Source organism: Branchiostoma lanceolatum, chromosome 1, assembly GCF_035083965.1.
Source record: "Branchiostoma lanceolatum isolate klBraLanc5 chromosome 1, klBraLanc5.hap2, whole genome shotgun sequence".
Taxonomy (NCBI): Eukaryota; Metazoa; Chordata; class Leptocardii; order Amphioxiformes; family Branchiostomatidae; genus Branchiostoma; species Branchiostoma lanceolatum.
Window position 1 is genome coordinate 18,747,202 of NC_089722.1, and position 24,732 is coordinate 18,771,933.

General features: G+C 41.5%; 1 protein-coding gene across 4 annotated transcripts; it reads left to right on the forward strand.

The window, feature by feature from the left end:
* The first annotated feature begins 4,481 nt into the window (after window positions 1-4,481).
* LOC136439249 (neuropeptide FF receptor 2-like) lies at window positions 4,482-24,732 on the forward strand. Of its 4 annotated transcripts, none has more exons than XM_066434575.1 (9): window positions 4,482-4,679; window positions 11,923-11,989; window positions 14,032-14,118; window positions 14,788-14,911; window positions 16,030-19,971; window positions 21,443-21,542; window positions 22,137-22,311; window positions 22,789-23,459; window positions 23,524-24,732. In XM_066434575.1, exons 5-8 carry the CDS (start codon window positions 19,707-19,709, stop codon window positions 23,437-23,439), a joined length of 1,191 nt encoding a protein of 396 aa, XP_066290672.1. In that variant the 5' UTR covers window positions 4,482-4,679; window positions 11,923-11,989; window positions 14,032-14,118; window positions 14,788-14,911; window positions 16,030-19,706; the 3' UTR covers window positions 23,440-23,459; window positions 23,524-24,732. The 4 variants fall into 4 exon arrangements, with proteins under 4 accessions (XP_066290672.1, XP_066290662.1, XP_066290652.1 ...); XM_066434565.1 differs by having other exon boundaries at window positions 4,483-4,679; window positions 15,994-16,104; window positions 19,494-19,971; window positions 22,789-24,732; XM_066434555.1 differs by having other exon boundaries at window positions 4,483-4,679; window positions 16,030-16,104; window positions 19,494-19,971; window positions 22,789-24,732.

Here is a 24,732-nt window from a genome sequence, read left to right on the forward strand (position 1 = left end):
TATTTTTGTAAAGAAATGAAATTCAGTTTTTTTTACCCGGCAGGAAGTCAGCAGTATATAGAAAAGTAGATAAATAGCGTAGCACAAGATCCATGATGGCAACATTCTTCCGTGGGGATCTGTATATTGGTATTCCTAAACACTAGCTGTCAATACGTTTCCTGATATTTGCAATTGCAAAGCACATCGTATGACATAGATGAACTGTTTTATCTGACTTATAAACATTGCTCTGGCTTACAAATCAAAACATGTCCTAGCTGGATCCCAATCAATGGATCTTTGTATGTGAAAGCAAAACACACATGACATTTATTGTTCAATCAATAAAACCAAGGTTGTCATACCCCCATTCCACTTGGACGGCGCTCTCGCCGCGCCCTCACGGCGACCAGAGCGCCGTGAGAGGCGCCGATTTCCTGGAAAACATTCTCAAGTGGAATCTCTACGGCGACCTCAGCGCGACCAAAATGTCAAATGTCAGCAACTTTTTATGAGCGACCAAAGATTTCACAGATCACTCAACGAATTCTAGAGATAAAGAACGAATTTTTTTTCGTTTTGTGTGCTTTGTTGTCTTCTCAGTCATACCTTTACCTCTTGCATCATATTTGAATGATAAAATCAAGGGGAAAACAGATTCAATTTTGATCGCTGCACGGTCGCTTAGTGTGTGTCTTAAGTTATATATTTGTTCAAATATGTTTCTTTGTCTGTCATGTAACCTGTTTGCTATAAATATCTTTTATCATGCTACGTTATTATAGAAACGTAAATCACAGAATTGTGAAACACTTTTTGAACCAAAGACAATAAAACTTGGAGGGAATTTAATTTGAATGAGCAAGCAAGTACTTGTAGTTATTCGTCAATTTGTAATACCACTAGGAAAATTTTGATTTGACCACAAAATTCCCAGAAATTCAAGATACACCGCTTCAAGAATTCAATTTGTTTGACTACAGTTAAGACCATTCAATCATTCAATCCTCGTAGAGTGCTCGCTGCGATCCTTGAGCGCTGCGGCCCTTTGATCCCTCGCTGCGGCCCTTTGATCCCATCGCCATCCTCGGCGCGCTCACGGCGACTGTTTTGAACATGTTCAAAACCATCGCCGAGGTGACGGCGCGCATGGCGCGCATGGCGCTCTCACCGCGCTCCCAATGCGCTTTTGCCGCGCTCTCGGCGCTGTCACGGCGCTCTCGGCGCTCTCACGGCGATCTGGCCAAATTGACGTCGCCGTGAGAGCGCGGTGAGAGCGCCGTCCTAGTGGAATGGGGGTCTTACTGACGCAATGTATATAAGGCGCAATTCATCAGTGCCATTGAGCTAGACAATACATGTCTGTTTCTCTTCTCTGTGGTGCCGCTGATATAAGCAAATCACTTTAGTACGACCGGCACTGCGCTGTGTCATTTTCTTTGCATCTTGCAACTAGAGTTCCACGACCTCATACCTTCGCCAAATGATTTTAGCTGTTATGACTGACGTATCGTGAGTGTTTCTCATTAATTACAAATCATACCAGTTGAACATCTTCTCCACCCAAATAACAGAAGTTGTCCAAAGTATGAGCGTAACAAAGGGGGTTGTGCTAACATTAATAATCAATTAAGCAAAACCCTTCAAACTTATACCACTTACTCTGTCCAAAGAGCCATCTACCACTAAAAAAATCAGGACCATAGCATGATCAGAACACGAGATATCAAAACAGGAAGTTCCGCTGCAGTACCGTAACCAGTCGACCCAAAATCTAATCATTTTCAGATCTCATCAACACCAAATATCAAGACAATCCATCCAAGCCTTCTTAAGTTATGCTGGTCATTTGCATACACATACACACACGCGGAGGTAATAATTCCAAAGCAAGTAAATTCTATGGATGACAGTTGCTCCTGGCGATGTTCTTCCCCTGATGTGGAAAAAGGGCACAGAAATTTCGTTCTCTTCCGGTGATGGTCAACATGATAAGAAAATACAACAAAATGGAAACACGTCCTATGGTAGCCTTCAATTAACTTGTCGAAGTGAAACTAGCTCTGTAGTTGTAGACGTGTCTCTGGTGTGGTAACCTTGAATGTAGTTGAAGGGACACTGCTAGTACCTATGCAATGTTATGGTTCATGAGTATTGTTTGTGTCCAGGAGCAAAAACAGGCCGCAGGTCTAAGTGTGATTTTCTCCTTGGTAGAGTAAATAAATGGAATGAAATGAACAAGTAGGCTAACACATTTGTGTCACTTTCTGCACTTCGTGGATATAGGGGGAAAGGGTTTGGTGACTGTGATGCGTTCACCGTTTTTTCCGCTTTGTTGCAGCTTTTAACTGACATTTAAAGTGCCTATTTTTAAATCTGCACAGCTTTCTTTTGCACTTTTAAAATCATTATATCTAAAGTCTGCAAAGGATGTCATCCATGAATTGTTTTTACTGTGGCCTAAATACAGAAAGCTGTACATGAATTGATTTTTGTCGTCTGAACCAAAGAATGCATTTCCGAGAAAAAGTGCCAGTAAGGAACTGAGATGCATAGCTGCATGGGAAGCCATCGCCACTCGAGACTGGGAGGCTCGGTATAAGCAAGGAAGCGAGCAATATATTATCATGGACACGTAAAATTGCCCTACGTTGGCTTGACTGGTTCTCAGAAGCCGGTCCCTACTGCATGAGTGCACAATAAATTTGATTGTCGGCAGGATAATGGCCTAAGCAGCTTTGAGTCTAACATAAATTTTGCTAAAGCACCATAGTATTACTACTTAGCGGATCTTTTTTATAACAACTGCAAAGCAACTCGCATTACTGTACACGTCGTTTCTAACCAGATATTTACCACAGGTGGGCTTGTAGGCCATCTAATGGTCTCATTTACGTCATTCATGTACGCACATTGCCAGTTGTTTATATCCCTGTATCCGACAACAGACGTATAGCGTAGTTTAAAGCGGCTACATAAATCATGTTGTAATGGGACCGTACTAATCAGCTGCAGCCTTCGTTATTGTCTTTGTGCCGTCCTGTCTCTGTGATCTACCTTGTCTTGCGTGTGGACGTTAATCAGGGAGGTTGTTATTCCCAAATGTGCGGCACTGATGCAGTTGTTCGATGATTACAGTCCTCGTTTGACAGATTGAGAGAAGAAACGACGGAAACGTGATTTACCAAGTCATAACGATGTGCGCTGTTACTGCGGCGCCCATTGTGAATGTCATCAATCACAATCAGACACCCCGTGTTTTACTTATTTAACATCACATTCGCCTAGGGCGACAACCTCCGCAAAACAATTTGAGTCCTTAATGAAGTTCATGGATAGAAAATGAACTTTTTATGTTTTGAATGCTTTGTTGTCTTTTAAGTCGTACTTATGCATGATTTTCCAATTATGAAGTCAAGTGTAGAACAAATCAAATTTAGGACGCATCGAGGTCGCTAACGTGTCGCGGGTCCGGTGTGATAGGGGCTTATCCGAGTACACGATTTGGAAGTTACCTTTTACATAATATGTTTAACAAGATAAACCCTATCGCTCTATGTTGATTCATTTCATGTTCGTTGTGGTCAGCTTTAAAAACCATTTGGCATTCCTTTAAGTGCCTTATAGATGATCAGTGTTTTTCGTACATATTATATGATTATTGTAAGGGTGAGAACTCGGTCACTCATGTTCTATGGTGACAGAGATTCTTCAGATCCTGTTGGACTAACTTACAGTGATAAAGAATTCTGCGCTCATATAAGAAAGAGAATGATTCCCTTGTGTTGGAGCTGAATGGCCATGCAATCTCTCGGGGAGGAGGCTCAATCAGTCATCGACAATGAGAGATTATGCAACACAGGCTACGCTATAGTATATGATATTTCAGCAAGTTTTACTAGCTTGGCAATACGTACAACACAGGAGCCTACATGAAAACTAAGCATGTCAAAAGGAGCGACATGTGTAGGTGTGTGTGTGTTTGTGTGCGTGTGTGTGTGCGTATGTGTGTGTGTTGTGTATGTCTGTGTCTGCGTGTGTGTGTGTGTGTGTCGGTGTCTGTGCGTTTGTGTGTCTGTGCGTTTGTGTGTCTATGCGAGTGTTTCTGTTTATATTACCGGCTATTTCTGTAAAACAATGAATATCAGGCTATTTTGACTGCCAGGAAGGCAGCAGTATATATAAAAGCAAAAAGATGGCGTAGCCCCAGAACCGTGATCGCAACTTCATTTTTCCTTAGGGATCTGTTTATTGGTATTCCTAAATATCAGCTGTCTATACTCGGGGAGGAGGCTCAATCAGTCCTTGACAGCGAGAGATTGTGCAGTACAAGCTATGCTGTAATGGTCCAGTTCCAAGTTACGTGTCGTTCATCAAGGGACCCATATGCATGGTGTGATTGATGGCTGATTAATACATGTTTCCCTGTTACCAGGAATTCATTTCCCATGTTGACCTCCCGAAACTGCTTCAGGAATATGATTTTGTGCAAATGCCAAGGCCATCGCTCTAGCAAGCTCATTTCCCACGGAGTCCTGTCATCATCTCTGTTTGATGTAATTTGTAATAGCTGTGTTTTACTCAGGAGAGGGAAGAACACGCTGGCATCGGAGCGTAGTGGTGTCGGGGACGCAGGCACGATTATCGAACGACCGAAAAGCTTCTCGTGGATGACGTCACGAGTGCAACGTTAACAAGTGAGTGACGTACATGTTAAGAAAATTATTTGCTTCAAAGTTGATCTACTATTTCATTTGTATATGCGTCTTCATATGGATTGCTTGATGAATAGCACACTGACGCCAACTACTTATTGATTTTGTTCTATTCAAATTACTCGATGAATATTGTCTTGACTGCAATGGTACCATGTACTCTTTTTTCATAACTGCGCCATCATTTCACATCCGAGTTGTTCTTCTAGTTTTTACTTCAGCCAGAATTACTCGATAAATGTCATCCTCTGATCTATAGGCGACTTGTTGGCTATGTTAAGGACTGTGTGACGTAAGTAGCAGCTAAAGTCTAACGATTATGGTTATTGCCAGAGATTGCCGCGTCTTCTTATCTAGCACGATCACAGGGCTCTAGCTGTTGCAGTGAGTTCAAATATTCACACTACTTCAAAGCCCGAAGAATGATATACAAAGATTCGATAGACTTCAACTTTTAGATCAATAGAGAGGTCTTGTCCACAGGATCTAGTTCTTTGTCCAGTGGTTTCCATCAAAGATTTAGCAGACAAACATAATATTATCTTCTTAGGGCTTGTCGACAGTATCTATCCATGCATCTATCTCCTTTTACCCGGCCCCGTACAGAGTGGTGTGTGATATAGTTATCAATAATATGTTGTCTGTGTTAAGAACGGTGTGACGTTAGTAGTAGCTTAAAGCGGTACGATTATGGTTATTGCCAGAGATTGCAGTGTCTTCTTATCTACAGTGAGATCACATAACTCTGTTGTAGTTAGCACAAATGTTCAGTTTCTCCAAGGCAGACATAAAACTAGGCATCTGAATCATACAGCAAATCAATTCATGTCAACTTTTAGGCCAATAGCGAGGTTTTGTGCACAAGATCTAGTTCTCTGCCCAGCGGTTTCCATCTAAAATTAAATGATAATCGCCATCTCCTCAGGGCTTGTGGACAGCTTTGTCGCGTATAAGCAGGCTCTATCGATCAATCTCCTTTTACCCGGCTCCGTGCAGAGTGCTGTGCGATGTAGGTACAGATAAAATGACTGTTTGCGGGGGACAAATCTACGGGACCAACGCTTATCCTACGGGAAGTCCCAGAAATATCGCCTGCCCTGTTTCCAGGTGCGCAATGACGCACGTGAACAGATGTGATAAGAGACAGGATAAGAAGTGCAGAGCTGAGGATTTCAGTGATGGATCGAAGATTCAGGTTGTTGAATATTACCACAGCCGTTAAATGTGTTTTCCGTTCTCCATACCTTCCTAAAATGGGTTCTTATCACTGGACTGCGGTAAAGTGTATCACATCGCACCAGGTATTCGTTAAGTGGCGCAGATTGCAAGCCATTTGCAATTTAAGGCTACGGACGTCTGGTAGATTTAGTTAGGGCAAACTTTCACACAGTTTACACAATATTTTGAGCATGAAGCTTTCTCTTCAATTTGTAAGTATTTTTTGCGCTTATTAGGACATACCTTCGGGTACAATGGAGGGAAAACAAAATAGTTAGTAATCAACAATACAAGTTGACATTGATACCCCAGAAACCACAAAATATGAAATACATAAACATTGAAATATAGGTACTAGGTTGACATAACAACGATCAAAGATATCCAAGCGTAAACATAAACATTAGACTTAGACTCAAAAGTCAAACCTCTTTGGGGAGCCGGGGTGCTTGGCTAAAAACGCAAGCCGTATCGATGCTGCAATGCACTACTAGCTAACGAAAAATGGTTCGTCCTCAGTCTTTACCTTTTAAATAACACAATTAGCGAATGGAAAATATATGGCTCAGCTTGGCTTTGTCGCTCTTTCTTATTAGCTTATGCTCTCACTCTCACTCACTAAGCTCTGCAGGCTTCCAAGGGGGCGTGGCGCCCTGGAATATAGTTTTCCATAAATGAGGATCTATTTCTGTGTCCCAGGCTGTTGCGATGGTGAGGCCGGCAGTCTGAAGTTGCCGTTCAGTCGGTCACCTCGGGTGTGCCTGGGTCGCTTTTTGAGGCCGGATCATCTAACTGTAGGGGTTGGTTGGTTAGCCTTTGCAGTGGCTCAAATTTGCCCTTCGCATTTAGGATGATGTAATTTATCACCAGAGACAATGGACGGCAACGGTAATGGATAACGTGTATCAAACAATGACGTGTACGCTGTAATAGCTTTGATGTTGAATTCAGCCATTTCAGGAGACGGGAAGCGCTTCGTGGTCCGACCATTCAAGTTTGGCAACTTCTGACTGAATAGAAGTTTCAAAAGCCCTCTCCAAGGATGCCTCGGGGGGTAGTTTGATAGGCAGCATCTGTTGGAGGCGGTGAAAAGGCCAAATTTAAAAGAAAATGTTTTGTTTTAGCTGGATGTACGGTGCACGGTTGTTTTGCAGTTTTTTAAGAAGACGGGGAGGGACTTGAGCATGGGCAGTAGAGCCCACCGTACATCAGGAAGGTCCTGTTTTCTGCTAGGGAGGACAAAAGAATGAGGTTTTTTTTCAATCTGGCCAAAATTTGTGACTTTGCCATGCTTTTCTCTTGTGATTGACCCCAAAACTTTCTCGTTGGCTTGACTGACCCATTGGACAAGGGGTAATATCTTGGTGCTTTATAAATATTTGGGCTGTAGCTTTTTGAAATGCCGAAGTTGACATCCCACTTTTTACCCCAAAAAATGCAGCTTTGCTTTCCATGGTTTTACCATGTGTAGCCATGTAAGGTCCATGAATTGGACCCTCCCATGGCCCAAGGTACAGCTCAAGAGCCCCGTAAAATTTGATTTCATCAATATTTGGATTCAAAGCCGTCAAAACCTGGCTGCACGATGTCTGATGGCCAAACAGTTTCCCAAGACCAAAGGAGGCATCGCTGCAAAGTCAGACGTCACTAATAGCTTTAGGAATTCCACAAGAGCCGTTTTCAAAGACATGTATAGTCCGAGCGTTCTTCTGGTTGGTGGACCATTATGTACCACGACTAATCTCCAGTCTGATAATGGCTATATATATATATATCTTCCAGGAATTGAGTTGTGCTTTATATCCAGTGTGCGTCAGGTAGATACCAAACGGTTAGGGCATCTAAGGACATTCGTTGAAGCATCTGCAATTTCAGAATAGACCGTTTTCCAATCTCCGGCTCCTTTGTAAAAACTGCTCTCGCGAGAGCGTAATCAATCGGGTACGTGCGTGACAGCGTGAGTCGGGCGAAGACGAGGCTTGGGGGATAATTGCAATAGGTTTACCTTTTCATTGTAATCAAAACAAAAGGAACAGACACAACGGATGATACCTTTAAAATGAGTGCTGTTTTCTCCTCCTAATTTTTACTTATTCTATGTGGCGAACTCACGTTTGTACCCCGTTGAAAACTACATTTAAAAATCGTCTTTCCCTGAAACCACAACATATAAAATACATAAAAACATGCAATAATGAAACAAACGTACACATAAAATAACGCGAATGGCGATATCAGAATAGTTAAATGCGATAAACATCATCATGTTAAACATAAATTATACAACACACGTCCATAATGGAAAATACCGTTTAGCGTAGCCTTGTCGCGCAGTCTTAGTTTGTGCAGTGGCCCCAATTTGGTCCCCCATTTAGGATGGTGTGATTTATTATTATCAAGCACAAAGGGCGACAACAGCTATTAATATAGTGCACTACACAACGACACCTGCACTGCACTAACAATGGTGTTGAACGAAAGGGGATTCTGCCAATTTAGAGGACGGGAAGCGCTTTGTGATTCGACCATTCAAGTGTGAAAGTAGTTTGGCAGCTTCTTACTGAATAGAAGGTTCAAAAGATGATCACATGATTACAGTTATAACTAGAAGATCATCTGGAGGGGAAATGGAGAAAGTTTGCAGTCGCCTGTGCAAAAGCAGCCGGCCGATGATGATAAGAATAAAAGAGCTCTCTCCGACGATGTAGTGGGTGGTGGGTGGAAGTGCAGTGTTTGATTGATGGACAACTTCTGTTAGAGATGCAGCTTCCGTACCAGAACCATCATCAGAAATGCATTATATAAGTCAGATGTACGATGATTCTTTAAGTGCTTCTAATGCCACTTAATGGAGACACAGCTGCGTTATCAACCGGCAACACTTAGCTTCAGCAAGAGCTGTTTTCAAAGACGTTTAACCCCGATCCACAATGTCTAGTAGCTTCTGAAGGAGACGCAGCTGCAAGGTCACGCGGAAACTGCCAGCTGGAAGAGGAACCGTTAAGAGACACTTCGTCCGGAGTGCGCGTATTGTGTTGGTTAATGGTCATTATATACAAAGACTAGTCATTACTTTGATCAAAGCTGCAGATAATGCTCTAGCTTGAATCTGAGTTGTGCTTTAGTGCGCGCCAGGTAGATGCAAGTGATACCAAACGGCTAGATCATGTAGAAACATTCTTTGAAGCACCCGGAGATTCAGAACAGACGCATTTGCAATCTCCGGCGCCATTGTAAAAACTGCTTTCGCGAGTGCACAATCTAGCTGGCGGGAACTGTCGAAAACGGACGAAAACAAGGTCCGGGTGGTATTTGTAATATGTCTATTTTTTTACATTCTAATTTAAAAAAAAAAGAGCTGTCACAACACATCATATGTTTTAAGGGAGAATTTTGTTTTTTCCTTCCGATTTTAACTTGTTTCATTTATGAAACTCATTTCATTCTACTTGATGACTCTGCTTCAAAGTCATTGTTCGATCGCTCTTGATAGCAAACAATTATTTGCACCAGAGGGAGATCCCTGTGCTAAAATGTCACCTGTGATAATTGGCAAATGATAATGCAGCCATCAGCAAACATTTACTTCACATAACCATGACATTTTTCCATATCTGATAAGCCCTACGTGGCCACATGCATGTGGAATTTAAGTGCGATTGGCATAAAGATATTCTGCCCTGACATTTGAAGTTAGTATAACCCAATCTGAATATATATTGTGCAGTTAGAGTTTTAACTGACACACGCTGGAGAACTTGATATGAATATATATGCGTCATCTTTGTCACTTTTTATTCAACTCATGCTATAAGAGTTTGGGACAAAAATATTTTTAGAATGCGAAACGTGTCCTACGGGGAAGTTGTTGATGAAACGAATGGCCCTAAAGCTGGTAGCAGTCTCACAGTTGAGCTCCTTGACTTCCAATTTTCTGCTAATTGAGAGACCCCGTTTCAAATCCTGGATCAGGATATCTCAGTTGGGGCTGCACCTGTCTTTCGGAAAGTACGTAAAACGGCGTTTCCGTCTTCGAAGAGTGAGGTGCTTTGAGCAGGGATGGGCTAGCGACCTCTTACTGTGAAAACAGTCATGAAACTGATGTACTACCTGCCACATTGCACTTCCAGGGATCTGAACTAACGGATATATATATATAGCGTTTTATAAGGAACTGTTGATGAAAATTTTCTAAGATAAATGGGAAGACGTTAAAATGTTTTCGTTTTGTCGCATTTATGTGACTTTGTTGCAAAGCTGCTCGTATGTTGCTTGTGATATGGCAAACATGCTATCAGCATATACATATTAGTCATATATCACTTGTGACGTATTCATCTTTTTACCGTAACTTGCATAGCGGTAAATAGAGAGAACAGTAAGGACGGATGTTGCTGATATGTTTTAAAGTCTATGGATGATTCATTGCCTGGTAAGTTTCCACTCCAAACGCCGTTAACTGCCTTCTCATTTCCGCCAGGAGAATGTTCGTGATCTTCTTATGATGTCAGCAGCCCAGCTTCCATGTAAAACTTTGCGAAAACGAAACGGACTGGCTTACCGCCACCCCCGCACTGACTATGGGGTGGCCGCAAGTGCATAAAACAGTATCCATTTTCCGAATTTAAGTTCCTTTGGCAATTTATGGCACTCTTCTTTGAAATATTGATTTGTGAATCGGTACTCACAGAAGCTTTTTCCAGAGACATTGACAAGTTTATGTACAGCAAAGTAATGAATTAGGAATATTTGCTATAAAGCCAAACATTGACTTTGTGACACTGAAAATAACCAGCATTGAAAGGCCCAATTCAACTCATGAATAACAAATAATTTTGAAACTCCAACAATCGGCAGTGACAGGTGTTAAGAAGAATTGTTAGTCGATTAGCACGACTGTTTATCAGTAATCGTTTGTTTCGTTTTAATACCTTAAGGGCGAGACAGAAATATATCGACTTTCAGTAAATCTTATAGACTATTCCCTGATAAGGGCCTAGCATGGAGTCGAAGGTCGCTGTAACCGCGATTATTAGCGCACCGCAAGCAGCTAATCACTGATCTCGTGCCAACTTGGGACATTTATAGTCAAAGATGTCAGAGATGGATCTTATGCAATAGCCTCTGCCAAGCATAATCTAGGTACATTTACTTATTGCAGAAGTTATCTTCATTGGTGGGGTGTAACGTAGCTCTACCAGTTTATACAAAACGTCATTTATTTTGAAAACGTGCGGACAGAGCCACTTGTGTAACCCGAGGGAAGAAATATCAGCTCTTCTAAAATGGACATTGTATGGCCTGTATTTGCTCCGCCTGTTTAACTCCGAGTAGACATATATTTATACTGAAGTCTGTAATACATGTGTGCATGACCCATGTGCATGGATGATAATATGTAGAGCATGGTAATTAGTAGCGCTACGTTAGAGTGGACAAACATTCTATCAACGTCACATTGATGATGACTAATGCGTCTGCACTGTACCATGTGAAGTGATTTGTCTCAATAACAGTAACCGTCGCATGCCATGGTCGTGTTCGATGGTAAAAACATCACAGGATCAATACGTGATATAGTGGCCTTGTGGTTAGAAACACAATACAATAACAATTCTTTAAGTTAAAGTGTTGGAAATTAGGAGAGGACTTTGATATGCTTATGCTCTCACTCTCTCTCTCTCTCTCTCTCTCTCTCTCTCTCTCTCTCTCCGTATATATATATATATATATATATATATATGTTAAGATATTTATATACAATGAAGAAAAATATGTAAACAGACAATTTGATCATATCCTATCATCACCTCTATGAAACGTAATAATTTTTTCAAAATTTAATGGCTATTCAAATCCATATATTCATTGATGACAGCAGCCGATCTGTAATAATTGCAAGAAGAGATTGGATTTGTGAACAACATCAGGAGACACCTTCCATGTGATCAGTAATCCAACATAGAGGCAGACAATCAGGCTTTCCAATCGTTCTGCGCCATCGCAGGTGTAACGGCACAGCAGACGCCACGAATCCGTCCTAGGCCCGGATGTAGATGTGCTAATTAGTAAAGGTATGTGTGGATTTTATGCTCTCGAAAAAAAAGTACTTTCTTGTGTGATGACAAGATGTTATTTCCTTTCTTCATATTGTGCAGTTGTGCAGTAAATAAATTATATGTATTATTTTTTATGATATTTGAATCTGCAGTCAACCTTATAGATCATTTAAGATTTTATGAAAACAAGTGTATTAGTTATCTGGGCTATCAAAAGAAACATCTAGTTCCAGCGGTTGAAATTGCAGCATTCACACAGATAGTATTACTGGTGTAGTAGAAAATGGCCCAAATGGGGCAACTATAGCATACTGAATCACAACAGGTCTAGAACCAATCGTGTTTAATAAGAATATGCCATATGTTTTAGATTGTTGCACCTTACGTTTCTCAAATCGCACGAATAGTAAATGTATTTTGTCACGTCTGTGCCCAAGGCTGAGACCAGTTATGGCGAGGAAAAGATAATTTAGACACGTTCAGCCGTAATGTTTCCTCTAAAGGCCCCATTCCACTAGACGGCGATCACGCTGAAACCTAGCTGCAATCTAAAGCCCCCCACTCACTGGACCCGCGGCACGCTGGCGGCGTCGCTGCGACCGATCGAATTGACAAAGCACTCAACGATTTTCATCGACAAAAAACGAATCTTTTTAAGCTTTGTGTGGGTTTGTTGTCTTTTTGGTCATACTTGTATATACGTTTTGAATGATATTCTCATTATAAAGTCAAGGGTGACACAAATCCAGTTTAGGACGCAGCGACGCCGTCAGCGTGTCGTGGGTCCAGTGAGATGGGGACTTAAGATGTTACACTTGATTTCATAATAAAGGACAAACAAAACGCACAAAACGTAGAAAAATCGCTTTTCATCTATGAAATTCGTTGAACTTTCAAATTTCAGGTCGTAGGGCGATCGCAGCAAGGTCGTCGCTCACATGGAATGACTATAGAGGCATGTTCCTGAAAAACAGCTTAAGCTCCCCTCTCACTGGACCCGCGGCACGCTGGCGGCATCGCTGCGTCCTAAACTCGATTTATGTTACCCTTGACTTTATGATGAGAATATCATTCAAAACGTGTATACAAGTATGACCAGAAGACAACAAAACACGCAAAGCTTAAAGATATTCGATTTTGTCGATGAAATTCGTTGAGTGCTTTGTCAATTCGATCGGCGCAGCGACGCCGCCAGTGTGCCGCGGGTCCAGTGAGAGGGGGGCTTTACAGAGAGTTCTTCATTATGAAGGCTGTTTCTTAAAGTTTCGATAAGGACATATAACCAATACCCACAGAGCAATTCCACTGTACGCAATTGGAAAACTTCCATTAGGTGGTTCTCAACAATGTTCCCGCTTTTGACCTCTGGGTAAGACGTAAAGAACATACACGATTATCCAAGTCCCCAAGGCACCGACACGGGCGGAGTTTATTCTCTGGAGCGCCATCATGCGTGACACAAAATAGGATTTCAATGAGGTGTGTGTTATGCGGGGTACTTTTGCATCTGCTCAAGTGTCTCTGGGTGACTTTTGTCAAGCAGCAAGAATTCTGAGAAATGGACTGATAACGAAGACCATCTCGATATTTGTGGCATTAAAATGCAATGTTAATGGGAAACGGTACTATTGAAACGCATACCTTGGTACCAAATGATCAATTAGACCCTCATTCTACTTGGATGGCGCTCTCATTGCGCTCTCACGGCGACCTTAAATGGTCCAGAGCGCCGTGAGAGCGCCGAACTCCTGAAAAACGTGCTCAAGTCGAATCTCTACGGCGACCCTTGAAACTTGAGAAAACTATAGCTCTGGCTTGCGTCATGTGGCAGATCTGATAACGTGGAGTGACGAAATCAACAAATAACGACGTTCCTGTGCGTAACATGGAGCCTGCCGATTAGCAAGTTCCAATCATCCAATTCTAATCTCGCTGTAGTACGTAGGAAAGTCTTTTTATTGCGCACCATTCAGTACCGAAATAGACGTCAGAGTTCACACATGAGTGAAATAGCACCCCACGCATGATGTTATGTTCCTGGGATGTGTTTTCCTCAGGGTGCTTCAGCAGATTCACAAGTGGCAGTGGAGGTCTTCGGGTTACATCGCCATAGTTCCCTCTTCAGCTTCAATTGGCCTTTAAAGGTAGAAATTCTCCGCACTAGAAGTGCTGAAATGACTATCGATAGTATACATTTATTCCATAAGTATTGCATGTGTTATGATTGTGGTTTTCATAAATACTTAGAACAAGTTGACTGTTAGCAAAAGGGTCTCAAATTATAGAATAGCGAATAGAAATATGTAGGGAACATGTAAATGTAAATAAGCATAAATAGAAATTAGGTAATATCTATTGTAGCAGTACGCATTATCTTTCATTACCCATTATCGTTGAACTGCGTCATGCAAGTGGTGGGACAAACATGATGACTTTATTATTATTTGTTTGTATCCTATTTTGGATAATCTCTGTGAATTTGTTCCTCTATATTCTTAGGTTAGAGCACTAGAAGAAGAAAGACTCACCTAGCACAAGTCTGCATTATAGACCTCTCTATGAATATTTGCTCACACAGCGTTGAAGAGGCGTAGAAAAAGTTACAGACCATGCATTGTTCTTCATAGATGAGCTGATAATTCTTCCAATGGGTTACCCATTTGGCTCTGCCCGTAAGGAAGATTGGTAGAGCTACGTTAGAGCTCATGGAACAGCTGGAATATGGATAGCCAATTCCTCAACGCACCAGCATGTACAGACGACCGCTCTCTAGCTGGTGCATGATGTGATTCTAATGTATAATTTTTACGCAGGAAGCTGGAATAGATGCTTTTGCCGACGGGACGTCTCCTTTAATTAGACAGCGCATCGCAAAACGGCAACAACTTGTAATCAAGACTATCCTGATAGGATCCTGTGCGACTATAACGTCAGCAGGTAAGCAGCTACTCCTACTGCTATAATGGAGTCTTGTCTTAAAACTAGAGCGAATTTTGGAGTCAATCAGAAGTAGCATATCTTCAAGTCACGAAGCGGTAGCAACTGAGCACCAAGAGCATCCTCATAGGCACCAGAGCGACTATAACAACAGCAGTTATACGCTAACGATCACTCCTATTGCTGTAATGGAGCCTTGCCGTTAAACTAGAGCTACTGTTGGAGTCAATCAGAAGTAGCATATCTTAACGTCACGAAGCGGCAGCAACTGAGAATCAAGAGCACCCTCATAGGCACCAGAGCGACGATAACAACAGCAGGTATACGCTAACGATCACTCCTACTGCTGAAACGTATATTGGTTTTAAAGCCCATTGTAGAGAACCTAGTCAATTAAAAGTAACTTTTCGTCTCTCACGGATATCATAATTAGGTACATTATGCTATTGTAATGATTGTATTTACATGAGACGCCGGAACTTATGTAGTCATCGCATCTCAAAGTGGCAACAACGCACAGTAAAGAGAGTCTTAATAGGTACCAGTTCAGCAATAACAACAGCAGGTAATCGCTAACAATCACTCGTACTGTTATAATGAACAGTCTCAAAAACATATCTTCTTTCAGAGAATCTAGTCGTTCAGAGATAACTTTTTTCTTTCGTAGTTAGCATCATTAGCTCCATGATGTCATGATAATGACTGTATTCACAGGGTATCATTTAGAGATCCAAGTCAATCAGAAGGAACATTTCTTATCATGTCATGATAATGACTGTATTTACAGGAAATGTTGGAACAAATGTGTTTCTCTTAGTAAGAGGCCACATTTCTGTCGCCATCACATCGTTAAACTGCAAAAGCTGACAATAAAGATAATATTAATAGACAAATAGGTACCTGAGTCACTTTTAAAACAGCAACTAAGAGCTAACTGTCACACGCGCTGTTGTAATAATGGAGTCTTGTTTTAAAGCCATCATTTAGAGAATCAAATCAATCAGATGTAACATCAAAGTTGTTTCTTATCTCACGTTTATCAATATAAGATGCATGATGTTACTGTAATGACTGTTTTATAGGAGATGCTGGAACGAATGTATCACTCTCTGTTGCAGGCCACATTGAGAAGCGGCAACAACCGACCATTAAGAGCAACTCAATAGGTACCTGTGCAACTACAACAGCAGCCGGTAATAGCTAACCGATACTTGTACTATACGGATAGCATATATACTTAGATGGAACAGTCTGGTTTCCCTTGGCGAATGTATATACTAATTAAGTATTAAAGGAGGTTGATATTCCAAGGGCCACAGTCCGCAATTGGCGCAGCAGCATAAGATCCACTTTTAGCCAAAACAGAAAGGTTTGGTACCCTTAGTAAATGTAGGTATAAAGGGTCTTTTCTATTGGATCTGTTGATATTTTGGAGCTGGATGTTACAGGTAAGGGTTTTTACCTTACTTTCTAACATGATTACAATTGCATTAGATATCAGGTCTTGATTACTGTCCTGTGGCCCAAACTTCGACTTGGAGAGACATTGCAGGGATCATACATCGAAGGGGGCGTGGTCAAAACGACCTCCAACTGTTCATCATCAAAGAGACCACGCTGAGGAGGACGGTTCGACGAATAAAAGGAATAATTCATATCACTGCTGGATAACACTAAGTGCATCTGTGAAATAAATCAGAGACTAGATGAAAGGACCGCTTGGCCCCCCCAGCGAGGACCAAAAGCCGCACAGCGACTGAGTATAAAAGCGAAGCGCAATATGTCCTCTTATAGTTTCGAATCTCAGTCAAACCTCAAGATCCCAGGGCCCAAGTAGGGGTTTTGCGGAGAAACACACAAACGCTTCTGCAACCTTCTACTGCTAATATAGGGCTATACTCCTTTTTAGATTTAAAACCTTCTGCCTGTTGCATTAACGTCTTCACAGGGGGGACTAACTTGCTTCAAGAGTAAGGCTGGTATCCAAGATATTGTAGCCAGGATAACTCTGACCTTGACCACCATGTACCATGACTGATCATTCGCACTCGCAACTGTGAGGGGACTTATCACATGCATCTATCAATAAATTACACTTTGGCATCAGTCGTTAGAGTGGGTGTGATAAGCCTTGCATATCAAGGAATGTTATGTCCTTGTATGATGATGTCCAGCACACATCATAATAATTCTATTCTTACAGTGATGATACCTCCTTGATACAATAAATGTGCGCCCTTCTGAGCAGTGAGTTGATGATGGGGATTTTCGCATGGGTAAGGGTAAGATTCCTGTGTGACAGAATGATTTTGATATTTTTGTGTCATATATTTGTGATATATATACAGTGTGAATATAGCCAAAGAGGCAAAGAGAGGGCCCGTTGGTAATGTGTTAGATATGCCAATGTTTGTTATGATGAATCGACAGGACAAAATCCATTTTTCGGTCGTTTTGATAACCGTCTCATCGCCCCTTCAATGGGCCTTGGTATGGCTTATCACACAATGAATCATCATAGATGAGACAAAGACCCGAAATTTAGGAATACCCTCTAGTCTCATTGAAATTTATTTTTTCTTCTTTTTTAGAATTCAATTATTTTTTAAATTACAGAGACCTACAGAGGCGTTCTAGCCAAACTTTTGCAGCATCGACAGTTAGCTATCTTTACTATTATTATTCGGTGTGTGGCCGTGAATGCCATATAAATTCAACGAATGACAATTACATGAAAGGATTCCTTTTATTACTAGCTTTCACTCCGAACAGGCAGCTTCCTTTCCTACTCACTTGGCATTCATCCGTGCCTTAGCCACCCACTTTGAGAGCTGCTGTTTAACAGCAAGGAGATGGTTGCTCTTGTCAGAATCTACTCTGTATCCAAGGCCATGGATTCCCACTTCAAAGATTCTGCTGAGTGCCATTTGTACGCTGACGGCGGGAACTACACACCCTTATCGGAGAATTTGTCAAGAGACACACATGGAGATCGAACATGAGCCGGAGAGCCAGTATGAAAAGGCCAAAGGTGTGACCAGGAGCGAATGGACCAACGCCGTTCATCTCAATGTATATCCACAATGTAACTCTGAAGATTAAGTCTCATGGACAGAAATGGCTGCGAAGAGAAATTGCATCTTCATCATCATCGGGACAATGCTGAAAAAGCTTTGCTAAAGAAACGAGCCGGATATTTGTTCTGGGATTCTTGGACACACAGTTAACTTCTAGCATCTTCTCTGACAACTTTTGTTCTGTTCTCCTTGTCAAGAATCAACTGTAAAATCATGTTAGACACACAAGACTACATCACAATAACAAAACATTTTTCGGTATAAATTTCCTTTTTGCTTTTTTTCGTCGGGAGGGGAAGTCGGACATACGTTTCAAATAGGTATTTGTTCATTTACCATTCACACGTTTTAGTGTCTTGTCAAATATTCTATTTTCTACAATGTACAAGTGTGCAGCGAGAATATAAGTTGTGTACAGCTTGAGTCCGCCGTCACTTTATCTCCATCCATTTCTTTGTCTTATTTGATGTTTCTTTGAATAAGACAAGAGATTTGTTGGCCAGATCAGGTGAACCAAAGACAGTCACCTCAGTCAATGTTTGCACATTACACCGTGTTTGAAAATTTTGTTTCATGGATCGAAAGTTAGTTTTTCAAAGCTTTAAAGATTAAGGAAGTAACGAAATGCATCAGGTGAAAAGTGCCAGGTAACATCGATTTGTGGGTTGATATCTATCTATAGGCACAGTAGATAAGGCTTGGCAAAGATGAGGATGCTTCCGGGGGAATATTGATGGCAGCGTGATCATGAAGAGTCGTATAAATGATTTGTCCAGCTGCTCGGAAGGCTGCGTTACGTTTTATTCATTCACGTTTGTTAAGCAATCGACGGAGAAATGCACAGGTATGGGTTAATCACCTCCTTTAAAATGGAGATATAGTTAAGGGTTTGTGCACGTTTATCTGCAACAATAACTTAACCTCTGGACGGATATTTAGCATGTGGGTAGGCGTCATAGACCCAGATGTCAATGTCGAGTTTGGGTCCTCTGACGTTTAAACTTAGTACTGCAGCAGAACGTCTGGTTTTTGTATCTTTTGCCCTTGAAATGCTGTGTTTCTGTTTCTGACTGTGATAGTCTTTTGGCCCTGTCTTGCAGTTATGTGTTCTTTAAAATGTGCTTCACCGTAAGATACGAGTCATTTGATTCATTCCCATTGGTTTACGATGTAATGGTGCTTTTTCAGACTGTCAATTTGCTCTTATCATTCCCTCCCTATTCTACATATGTAGACATTCAAACTTATTTTCTTCACGGTGTGTACACCCACACATATGAAAACAGGGTATTTCAGATCGTTCCAGATGTGGCCTTCTTTGGGACTTTGTAATTTGCTGACATTGTGGAACTACTCTATTAAATTCTAATGTAAAACCTTTAAGTTATTCTTCTATTTAAATCAATCAATCTAACGCCATCTTCATTTGATAGCTTGCCTGTACAGTGCTTTGTTTTCCGTATGTATTCATTATGTTTAAATAACAATTTACATTCTATTTGCAGGGATCAAGGAAACACGCCTGCCCATCACATCGTGTGCAAATCCTTTCCTCCGAATTCTGGCCTCTGTTCAATAACAAACTAATCACTCACAAAAATCAAGGACATTGGATAGGAACAGAAAAGCAGTGCACATTGGACGCATCGAACGTATTTAGAGAAAACGAAAAGGTAGTCTATTTCAAAAAAATAAGAATCGATCCCTTGAGATCTGTCATGGATTCCAACAACACTACCGAGGCGGATGCCAGCTACAACACCATGTACAAACAGCCCACGCCGATCATGTACCTACTGGCGGTCGCCTACGGCCTGGTCTCCCTCATGTGCATTATGGGTAACGCCCTGGTGTGCGTGGTGGTGGCAAAGAATAAGAGCATGCGCACTGTGACTAATTATCTGATCGTGAACATGGCCGTGAGTGACCTTCTGGTGGGTGTGGTGTGCACGCCCGTCACCCTGGTGGACAACCTCACCATTGGTAAGATGGAAGACAATCATGTTTCCAAGCTTTGTATTATTCAGTCATTAAATTGTTATATTTTGAATCAAGAAGACACAACTCCACACATCTAGAGAAAATATCCAATGTTGTACTTAAAATGCGGTAGAACATAAAGTGCACTTTATTGTAGATTGTACTATGTATGTTGATAATAGAAATATCATTTTTAGCTATATATAGAAAGTAAATTCTTTCACTTTAGATATATGAGTAGCTCTGAAAAAGCTATATTCCTCATGCGTTTAAACAAGCCGACTATTGCTAAACCCATACACTCCTACATGTTCACCTTTGCAAAGAAGCATGAAGAACCCGAACCGACATGCTAGAGCATGATTCCCTACCAAGCGACACGTTTTATAAAGCTTGTTAAAATGTATTTATTGTGGTTTTTGCTTAGTGTCGTTTAGAATGATTTGATATTTACACGAAGAGGGGAATGGTTGTAATCTGGTCATTTATCATGTTATTGTTACCAAAATTTGTTACTAATATGTACAAACACGCGACACAAATGGATACAAAAATCATCCCACCATGGGCTTTCTGGGCTCCCATTTTCATGTATCTTCAAAAATAAATTGCAAAAGAGCATTCAATATCAAAAGCAATGTATAGTGCTACAAGCAAATTTCTCACTGCATATCAACTCAAAGCTGCCTTGATACCATTCTAACGGCCTTGGCAGACGCCGTTCTCACACAAGCTTTAGTGGCGCCATGTGCGTCTGAAGTACAAAAGGTTGACGAAATATCAAAGGTACTCAGGTGATTACCGAGCAGAACCGCAGCTCAGTCATACGTTCGCACCATAAGGTCGTTAAGCAGTGCCCTGCATTCAATATCCAAACTTTTGATGCAGATTGTCACCTGCTAAGGTGACATTTTAAGTCGTATCTTGGACTTTCTATTTCGGTGAACATAACCTTTTGTGTGGGCTCACCTTTGTCTCGTTCCTATCAAGGAGGATCTACTTCAAACGCTTTCTTCTCTTCTCAAGCTGATCAATGTTGTAAAGAGGGATTTTCCCGTCGTTTTTGAGCTAGTCTTACCTGTTTGATAGCCATAATCCGGCCTTGTTGTATAACATTGATACCATGTCTATGGATGGCAGTGAAAGTGTTCGTGTTTTCAATCATGTGTGAGCTAGTTGCTAATACAGAAAAAAAGCGTCTGGATAGCTGTTCGATAAACACGTTCTCTGAAAGCCTTTAAGATACTGACTCTATATTGAAGCTTTTTAATGCCCCCTTTTCAGCACTGTTATTAGACATGTTAATGAGTTGTTACGGTCTACTTCATAGAGATTTGTTGCCATAACTCGTGGTTTTAAAAGCGCACCACAAAGACGGCACGAAACAGTTTTGTTATGAACACTTCTCTTGTCTTTTGATCTCGATGACTCCTTTGGCATGCATGTCAATCATCTACGTTTCTTATTATTTCAGGTTGGATGTTCGGAGCAGTAATGTGCAAGCTGATTCCTATCGTCCAGGGCATTTCATTCGCCGCATCTGTCTTAACTCTAGTGGCCATCGCTGTGGACAGGTACTAGCCCAACAGTCAATTTTACTCAACAAGCAAATGTAGATATCGGCACCACGTTGGTTATTCAAAAAATACAACCTCTTGATAGTCATGCCATGTGGGAGATGTGCACGCTTCATCAATTTAACTGTCACTTCATAACTACACGCAGGTCGGATTAACGTTATCTAACCCTATGCACGAATGTTTTGATTATACCTGGCCTGAAGCGTTAAGGGAGATTATAAACTGGTACGAAAATAGAAACGACCCAGGGAATGATCTAGCTCATGTATGAGAAACTTGCGTAACAGTGAAGTTTTGCTAATGATAAAAACAGGTGAACGGTAAAGGTAGTCCTATCCCTTTTTCGAGGCCATTGGAGTTACTATCCACTGTGTCTAGGGAAGGATATTAAAAGGCGGAGGCCAAACCTCTCCTCCCACTGCCTTTCATCTCCCCAACCGGGTGAGAAAAATTGCCTTCCCACGGACACAACGTCTAGTCTGGAATGCCAGGAACCGAACCAGTGACCTCTCGACCTCAGGTCCACTAGCGTAGCAACTCGGCCATCAGACCCACGCTAATGATGCCAACGGTGCTTCCCTCCACTAGGTACCTGGCTGTGATCACACCGACGGAGAGCAAGCTGACCAACATGCGCACCTTCGTCATCATCGTCGTCATTTGGCTGTCAGCAGTCGCCATGATGTCCCCTCTGGCCTTCGTCATTCAGTATGACGACGAGAAGCACTTCTGTGACGAGAAGTGGGCAACTCTAGACGGACAGGTATGGCCCATGACTTCGAAAACGTACCTCCCAAGAGGTCTGTAACTAACGTAGCGGTACCCATTGTCGTGCGGTACCTATTATCTATCACTTTGGGTTATGTGAGCATGTCGAGGTGTATTGTGAAAAAAAAAAATCTCGTGAGCAATGATTCAAAGAACGGCATAAGTATGATCCTTGTTCATGACTTTTATTTTTATAAATCAATGAAATAGTTTTGCATCCAGCGACACAACAAGCTAAACTCATTAGGAACCAGGGAATTAAGCTTCCAAAAGCCATAAATTAGCACCTAAAACAACTCTTTTACGCGATCGTTCTGTTAAACTGGACAACCATCTGTTCAGCAGCTAATTATAATCTGTTTCAATCGCCTCCACTGCTGCTGTATTACACAATCACTCGCATATTTGCTCTCTTACCCTCTGAAAGATGATTTTGTATCTTTTAAATAACCACTGAATTCTTTGCCAACAGAAAAACTACACCCTCTCGCTCTTCGTGCTCTGCTACGTGGCCCCGCTCACCGCCATCACCGTGATGTACATCCGCGTCGCCGTCCGTCTGTACCAGTCCTCCATGCGGTCCAGCGTGCAGGGTGCCACCAGGAGAGGGGTCGGGAACAAACGCGCCAAGCTCGGCAACAAGGTCCGCGTGTTCAAGATGTTGGTGGTGGTCGTGGTCCTCTTCACTCTCCTGCACCTCCCCCTGCACACCGTCACCATGCTGGCGGACTACGGCAACCTGGAGATAGAGGACCTTAAGCGGCTGTACTTTTACGGCTACCCCGTTGCACACTGGCTGACCTTCTTCAACAGCTGCGTCAACCCGATAGTCTACGGTTGCATGAACAGGAACTTCCGATCGGGGTTTGCCGCAAGTTTCCCCAACGCCGCCAACAAGATTTTCAACCACGACTTCCTGCATTTGTCCAACATCTCGAATCCCTTCGGCAAACGGACGAACAACCTGAAACACTCGAACGAGGAGAACCAGAAGAGCGACCAGGGGCCGGCGAACAGACGAGAGTCTGCTGAAATGGTGGTCATGGGGAACGAGGTCACCAAGACTCAGAACGGAACAGCGATGACGACTCTGGGCTATGCGACTTGGGTTAGCCAGCTGTAGAACAGAACTTAAACGAGATGGCATCACCACCGCATTAGACTATCTCAGCCTTGAAGCAGCTGTAAAACAGAACGTCAACGAAAGGCATCACCACCACATCAGACCATCTCAGCCTTGAGGCAGTTAAAAAAATGACTGCGAAAATCAATAAAAACATGTGCTTTATCGCTACAAAACAGGAGGAAAGTTGAAAGTAATAGATTCCCATCCGGCTATGAAGTAAAATGAGCTGTGCGACATCTGGTGTGCCCTGAAGATACAACACGGCGGACTTAGAGCTGTGAACGCTGTGTATGTTTTTCAATTCACATTTACGGAAATTAGGATTAACTTAGTGGTTAGCATAAGGATTTAGATTACAGTTGGATTTATGTACGTTATAGATTAGGTTTTGGGTACATTGTGTGTAAGCTGTAGTGGTATGTGCGTGTACATGTTTTTGCACAGCATCAATTGCACAGTATCAAATATAATAGTATAATAGAATATAATATAATAGTATAATGTAGAGTACTTCATAGACATCGATGAAGAGAAGGCATCCAGTTCATGTGATACTCTATCAACTGAATAAGTTAGTTTCAAATGTACTAAAACTTATCATGTTTCTTGCGTAACTATTGCATTTTTCATTCATAGACATAGAAAATATACTGAAATTAACGGCTAAGTCATGTTATAAGTACTAAATCCATGGCAAGGATAAAATTACAGCGAAGTGCCTGAGTTTACTAAATGCCTAAATATATTTAATTGATGTATATGATGATACTGCTGCATCTTCATGTTCAAGGCATTCTCATATCACTTACATGGACAGACCTGGACAGCATGTAAGGATAAGAGCTTCGCTCGTGCACACTCACATCTATTTCAACGTGAAGCCGGTTTGAAATTTGTTAATCTTAATCAGATGTACAATGTATTAGGATTTAACATAGCTAGCTTTCTAATTATATGAGTACACCAGGTTTACAAAGATGTAATTATTAGTTACCCGTTTGTATTGGTTAAAACACAATATTTTGGAATATTTCGTGCGTCTGTATGATGAAGCGTATATCAGATAAATGTGCAAAAGTGCTGTTAAGAACCAGATTTCTTGTATGAGGCAATAGTAATTTCACAATTGCCACATGTAGTATTACGATGTCACACACGCTTACGTACACATGTTGTATGTAAACTACATATTTTAATGGATAGCGTACGAATATTTCTAGCTTTCGCAGAATGAATCAAAATTGTAACGTTTGCCGTTGCAGTTGTGAATAAAAAGTTGTGGCTCATGAA